General features: G+C 30.2%; 2 protein-coding genes across 2 annotated transcripts; both read left to right on the top strand.

The window, feature by feature from the left end:
* Nucleotides 1–3,842: 3,842 nt before the first annotated feature.
* On the top strand, nt 3,843–5,504 carry LOC133814297 (uncharacterized). The gene has a single exon (XM_062247279.1). It carries the CDS (start codon nt 3,843–3,845, stop codon nt 5,502–5,504), a length of 1,662 nt encoding a protein of 553 aa, XP_062103263.1.
* A 46-nt stretch (nt 5,505–5,550) lies between these two features.
* On the top strand, nt 5,551–7,260 carry LOC133814298 (uncharacterized). Its single transcript, XM_062247280.1, has 2 exons — nt 5,551–6,422; nt 6,513–7,260. Exons 1-2 carry the CDS (start codon nt 5,551–5,553, stop codon nt 7,258–7,260), a joined length of 1,620 nt encoding a protein of 539 aa, XP_062103264.1.

The following is a 7,260-nucleotide window of genomic DNA, read 5'->3' on the forward strand; positions in this document are numbered from 1 at the left end:
AAGTCCCCCCACCAACCTTCTTTAAAACGTGCATTTTGTTAAAATACACGTTTGACTTTTGTCGGCGCGTTAGGTGAAATGCGCTGGCAAAAGTGTATCATTTTTTTAAAAATATTCGATAGATCTTTGTCGACGCAATTCGGGGTTGCGCCTGCAAAAGTCCCTGTTTTTGCTAGCGCGTTTCACTTAATGCGTCGGTAAAAAAAAAATTGTTGACGCAATTCCGAATTGTGTTGGCAAAAGTCTTCTTTCTTGTAGTGAGATATAATGTACTAATCAAAAGATCAATTACATGTATCCAATATAAAAGAAATTTAAGTGCAAAACGTTAAAAATAGATGTCAATATGCATAATGTCTAGATTAAGTATTGGAGTTTGGAGAGAAATTTAAATTGCATAATGCAAAAATAACTTTCAAGTAATTTGGACGAAACATCTTAAACACAAAAGGAAGAAAAAGATGGGCAAACGTGTTAGAATATCAGTTTCTACAACATTTGACCCCACACAAATGATGGTGGTACATAGTCTATTTTATATTCAAGTAATGTTTATATAAATGTCTGCCAAGTAAAGAGGTGGCCTTAATTATATGTAATATATAACATTTCGATAGACTATATAAAACATGCTTAAAGGTGTCTCAAACCTTTAGATTTTGGAGCCTAATATTTAGATTATAGGATAAAACTTGGGACTTTCATCAAACATGTGCTACAAGAAAATTGTAGAACATGCATAAATTGCTATAATGATATAATCATACAACATAATCTGATTGAGCAAAGCACAACATCAACTAACAGAAATATACTACTTGCAAATTTAACAAAAAAATAGGTTACAAAAAATAACATATTACATGAAAATTAAAACATAGTAAAATGCATATCTTGCACTGAAAATAGAAGAAAAAGAGAAAAGCCAACATGTCATCATCTATAGAAAATCGGACAGCATATTCCCTATTTTACTAGCCTAGCCATCTGTCACATTCAACACCAACATGTCAAACAAATCAAATAGCACACAGGTTTTCATCCATATATCACCACAGCACACAAAATTCTCAGAACCTACTTCACTACGAGATGCGAGTTCTCAATCTTCCATTATCACCGCAGCACACAGATTTCTCAGAACCTACTTCACTACGGATGAATATCTAAGGTATTCAAACTCCACTAAAGTAATACAATTATCATTCAAAATTTTAAAATATTGAAAATTAAAAAAATCAAATACAACATACCTCTTGGAATTAGCTATCGATCCAATGCTTTAAGACCAATCAAAATATTAACCTAAATATTATTATTAACATTATAAAATATAAAAAAAGTTAGATGTATGTTCCATATCATGTTATTACCCCAAGTCATGTTATTGCTTCCAAAATGCTCAATATATATATATGCACATACATATACATAGCAAGGACATATCAAAAAATAAATATAAGAATAAGGAATATAGCAAGGAAAAACTACTACAAAAATATAATTTGGCAACACTTGTTCAACAACGCTTTAAATAGAAGTGTTGCTAAATTATTTAAATTTTGAATTAAAAACACTTATAAATTAAGTGTTGCAAAATCTCTCTATTATTTGATATTTTTTATTTTGATAAATTAATAAAATATCCATAAACAACACGTTTAGAGTAAGTGTTGCTATTTATAATTGAACATTAAAAATAATAACAATTTTTTTTAAAATGTTGCTAAATAATATAATTAGATGACCTTCAAAACCAAGAAGCCACTGACGGTGTATCAATGACTTATATATGCTATATTATAATTCTTTTAAGTTGATAATTAATCGATTCACATTTATGGTGTGAAACTGGTCTTTTTTTAAATATCTAACATAAATATATTAATAATTTTCTGATCACAATTTTTCTTGATGAACGTCTAACTTAATAAGTCTGTTATATATTTAAGTTATATGTATCTTAAAATTAAACAATTTTTAAATAGTTGAGAAAGTTTAATTTTTAAATAGTTGAGAGATTCATAAATATCTAAATAACAAACATTACCTAATCCCTCAAATATAGTTGCAAATATGGAGAGAAAATATATGTTGGTATTTTTATTCCAACAAAAATTATATTATATATTTAATGTTTCTAGACTTAAATTTAAAATACAAATAGATATTTTTTTAGAGAAATATAATTTTTTGTTACATGATTACCTTTAAAATAATCATTAAGATCTTTGTAACACTATATATATGTAAATAGATTTAGTTTAGTTAGAATTAGATTTATTTATTTTTTTAATTACAATAATAAACTAATGTTACGATTTTTCCTCTAAATGAACGTTATAGTTTTTTTTTTTTAAAAAAAAGTGTTGCCATTTAGCTATTCAAAAGATTAAAAAAAAGGCACGTATTTATTGTTCCATTATTATAGCCATATCTTCATCTTCTTTATTATATACAATGAATGCTCTGTAACTGTTTTCTTCTCTGCTATAGAAGCTCTAACTTGCTAAACTCAGGTAAACTCTACAAACTAATCTATATTTTTCTAACATAAAAAATCTACATATATTTGAAAAAGCAATCAATTTCTTCATTTCATATTTTATTTATGTTTAAAGTTTAATTTTAGGTTTCTTGCTGATTGTTGAAATTGAATGGTTTCAAAAGTTACTATATCATCAATTTCAACAAAAATTACTCTACTTTTATTCTCTAAACTCTTGCGTGATAAAGATTTGGGTCATTAACAATCTTCCATTTATTCAAAAATCACATTTTGGCAGGTAATTTTATTCGATTTTATATGATTGTCAAATTTAATAAATGTTTCAAAATATATATTTATAATCAAATCATATTCTAATTGTGTTTTACAATTTAATTTTCTTATCTAGCACGGAGGTTGTCATAAGAAGGATTGAGTTGTGGTCGTGAACTTCTTGCATTTATAGTTCACAATATCTTCACTAAGGTATGCATGTATCGAAGCAAAAGAATAAATGTTAGTTTAGACTTAATTTTTATTTTAAATATCAGTAATAGTTCAATTTAATTATCATGCCATATACATTAAATTAATGCTTATCTGATATCTTATTCCTTCACCACAAGTCTCTCCTAGTAATATCAAGTTTTTTTAGATCAATTAATTTAGATATGAAAACCATGGTAATATTTATATATGTTTTGGCTTTGATGCTTATCTTCCTAGAGGTGGCTACTGCCTTTGATGTAGTCCCGGACAAACTTTGTTAGTATAATATATATATATATTCATTTATTTATCACAAACACGTTTGTTTTAAATTCTGGGTTCTTTGTGTGAATTTTGATCAATAATTATATCGTCAGGTAGTATCAAGTGTTTTCTTTGAAACTAATTAAATAATGATCCAATATATGTATATAGACAAAATTCTATATATAAATATATATATATATATCAGTAGAAATATCTTAATATATATATATATATACCTGCGTGTGTGGGGTATTCAAATAATCTTTGCTAGAACATAAATAACATGTAGTTTATAAGAGTGCATCAAACTTTATGAACTATTGAAAACAAGTTGTAGCAGTAATAATAGTTTAATATCTAAATTAAACTAATGAAAATAGATTATGTTATGATATGAAAGGATTATGAATTAATTTAGATCAATTATACTAGTTGAAAACCATATCATTAAAATCATTTGTTGAATTATTTTAATAGTTTAAATAACTATATCGTGGGTTACATATGTTTGAGTTATAGATTTTAATTATTTTATATTAGAATTGAATATGTCATTGATGTTGTATATTATTTTTTTTAGTAGAAAATTTTAAAGAATATGGATAGAAGTTGGATGTCAATTCGAGATAGAACTGCTGAAGACTATGTAAATGGAGTTGAAACTTTTTTAAATTTTGCAATCGAAAATGCTCCTCCGGATAGTGACGGCTTAATCTCATGTCCATGCAAGAAGTGTGTTAACTTTAAGAAAATGTCTCTTGCTGATGTAAGAGGACATTTATTTTTTAATGGGATAAATCCAAACTATAAAGAATGGAGTTGGCATGGGGAATATGTACCTAGTCAGACTCCACATTCTCGTAAGAATGTTCGATATTCAAATGAGAATGAAATTGATGATTACCCTTTAGAAATGGTGGAAGATGCATTTGATAATGATTTTCTAGAACGTCCTGATGAATTTGCCAAAATTTTAGAGGATGCAGAGAAACCAATCTATCCTGGTTCAAAATTCTCAAAACTTTCTACATTAGTAAAGTTGTATAATATGAAGGCACGACATGGATGGAGTGATGTTGGTTTTTCTGATTTGATTGCTTTTTTCAAAGAAGTCATGCCGGAAGAAAATGAAATTCCAATATCTTTGTACGAGGCAAAGAAAACCTTATCAACATTGGGAATGGAGTATGAAAAAATACATGCATGTTCAAATGACTGTATTTTATATCGTAAGGAATTTGCTGAAGCAAATAATTGTCCGGTGTGTAAGCGTTCAAGATGGAAATTGAAAAACAATTCTAACGAGGTGCGAAGTGGTATTCCAGCTAAGGTGTTATGGTATATTCCTCCTATCCCGCGATTTAAGCGTTTGTTTAGAAACTATAATCACGCTAAAAATTTGATTTGGCATGAGGAAGGCAGGATAAAAGATGGTAAACTACGACATGTGGCTGATTCACCGGCATGGAGAAATGTTGATGATAAATGGGAGAAAATAAAAAAGGATCCTAGAAACCTTCGGCTAGGCCTTTCTGCCGATGGCATAAACCCACATAGTTCTCTTAGTAGTTCATATAGTTGTTGGCCAATCGTTCTCGTTGTTTATAATCTTCCTCCATTATTGGTTATGAAAAGAAGATATACAATGCTCACTCTATTGATATCAGGACCTACACAACCTGGAAATGATATAGACGTATTCTTGGCTCCATTAATTGATGATTTAAAAATATTGTGGAATGGAGTAGAAGGTTGTTATGATAGGTACAAGGACGAGTATTTTACATTAAGAGCGGTCCTATTATTTACTATCAATGACTATCCGGCTCTATGTAATTTGGCTGGATGCACTGGCAAAGGCTATAAAGGGTGTGTAGTATGCGGTGACCATACCTATTCGAGATGGTTGTACAAATCTAAGAAAGCATGTTATATGGGGCACAGACGATATCTCAAACTTAATCATCCTTATCGCAAATACAAAAACTCTTTTGATGGTCGAGAAGTGCTTGACTTGCCTCCTGAACCATTGAGTGGAGAGCTCATATTTGAAAAAGTTCAAGACATCAATATTCAATTTGGAAAACCAGATAGAGAAAAAAAGGAAATCACTAAAGTTGGCAAGGGTAGAGGACAACAAAATGACAAAGAGAGAGGAAAACGCAAGCGCAAAACGAAAGAGAAAAACACGGAGAAAGGCAAAGTGATAAACGATGACTTGAATTCATCATCTTGGAAAAAAAAAGTCCATCTTTTTTGACTTAGAGTATTGGAAGACTTTACTTGTCCGACATAATCTTGATGTAATGCATATTGAGAAGAATGTTTGTGATAGTATAGTTGGGACACTTCTCAATATTCCAGGAAAAACAAAAGATACTCTTGCTGGTCGTTTAGACTTAAAAGAAATGGGAGTGAAATCTGAATTACATCCTAAAGTTGGTGATAATAAGCGTACTTATTTACCACCTGCATGTTTTACATTAAGTAAGGATGAGAAACGTCACTTTTGTGAAACATTGGCCAATATCAAAGTTCCAGATGGGTATTCTTCTAACATACGCAATTTAGTTTCAATGAAAGACTTGAGATTGATTGGCTTGAAATCCCATGATTGCCATGCTTTAATGCAACAATTATTACCAATTGCCATAAGATCAGTTTCGCAAAAGCATGTAAGATATGCAGTAACAAGGATGTGTTTTTTCTTTAATGCTATTTGTGCTAAAACTGTGGATCCATCAAAGTTGGACAAATTGCAAGATGAAATAGGGAAAACATTATGCATGTTTGAGAGATATTTTCCTCCAACATTTTTTGATATCATGATCCATTTAACAGTGCACCTTGTGCAAGAAGTGAAACTTTGTGGACCAGTTTACTTGCGTTGGATGTATCCTTTTGAAAGATATATGAAGATATTGAAGGGATACGTTAGAAATCGTTATCGTCCAGAGGCAAGCATTGTGGAGAGCTATATAGCTGAAGAATCTGTTGAGTTTTGCTCAGAATATATTGCAAATGCAGAAACCATTGGAATTCCAAAACCTCGCCAAAATCCAAAAGGTGAAAGTAAAGGTATATCTAGCGGTCGTCTTGAGAATGCTAATGAAAAAGACTTAGAACTAGCACATCGAAATGTTCTAGAAAATACAACTGGGGTACAACCATATATCGAGTGAGTTATCTAATATTTTACTAATATTTTTTATTAATATTTTTATGTACTTAATTATATATGCTCATTTTTTCATGTCTTTCAATGAAGTGATCATTTATCATGGTTGACTCAACAATATCCTTCAAGAAGAGAAAAATGGATTCGCGATGAACACCACAAAACATTCAAGAGTTGGTTTCAAGAAAAAGTTCATCTAGACATAAAAGATCCTTCAAAAAATGTGTCAATGAACTTAATATGGATTTCAGAGGGGCCTTCACACATGGTTGTTAAGCACGATGGGTATATAATCAATGGCCAACGCTTCAATACTAAAGCGCTTGATGATAAGAGAGTAACCCAAAATAGTGGTGTAAGTATCATAGCTAGTATTGCACAATTTTCTAGTGCCAAGGATAAAAATCCGGTCTATTCAGACATGACATTTTATGGCATTATTGATGAAATATGGGAGCTTAATTATCATTCATTTAAAATTCCTGTGTTTAAATGTAATTGGGTTGAAAGTAACAATGGAGTTAAAGTTGATGAATTAAGCTTCACACTAGTTGATCTAAAGAGATTGGGCTATAAGAGTGAACCATTTATTTTGGGAACTCAAGCGAAACAAGTATTTTATGTTGAAGATTCGCTTGATTCTAGATGGTCTATAGTTTTATCGACCCAACCGAGAAACTTTAGTCAAGAAGATCAAAGTGACAATCATGTACTAGAAGAACTTAATAATTTTACAAATGAACTAGCAGACATCGTAAATTTTGATGATGCGGAAGTATCAGCAGGTTCATATGCACGTCAAGATGTTGAAGGAGTATGGGTTGACCAAATAGTATGA

The sequence above is a fragment of the Humulus lupulus genome, chromosome 2 (assembly GCF_963169125.1).
Source record: "Humulus lupulus chromosome 2, drHumLupu1.1, whole genome shotgun sequence".
Taxonomy (NCBI): domain Eukaryota; kingdom Viridiplantae; phylum Streptophyta; class Magnoliopsida; order Rosales; family Cannabaceae; genus Humulus; species Humulus lupulus.

Bases quoted from the DNA above. Each gene is read 5' to 3' on its own strand.
- LOC133814297 (XM_062247279.1), top strand. From the start codon at position 3,843: ATGGATAGAAGTTGGATGTCAATTCGAGATAGAACTGCTGAAGACTAT.
- LOC133814298 (XM_062247280.1), top strand. From the start codon at position 5,551: ATGCATATTGAGAAGAATGTTTGTGATAGTATAGTTGGGACACTTCTC. The intron at 6,423-6,512 runs GTGAGTTATCTA...CTTTCAATGAAG, and splicing joins GGGGTACAACCATATATCGA to TGATCATTTATCATGGTTGA.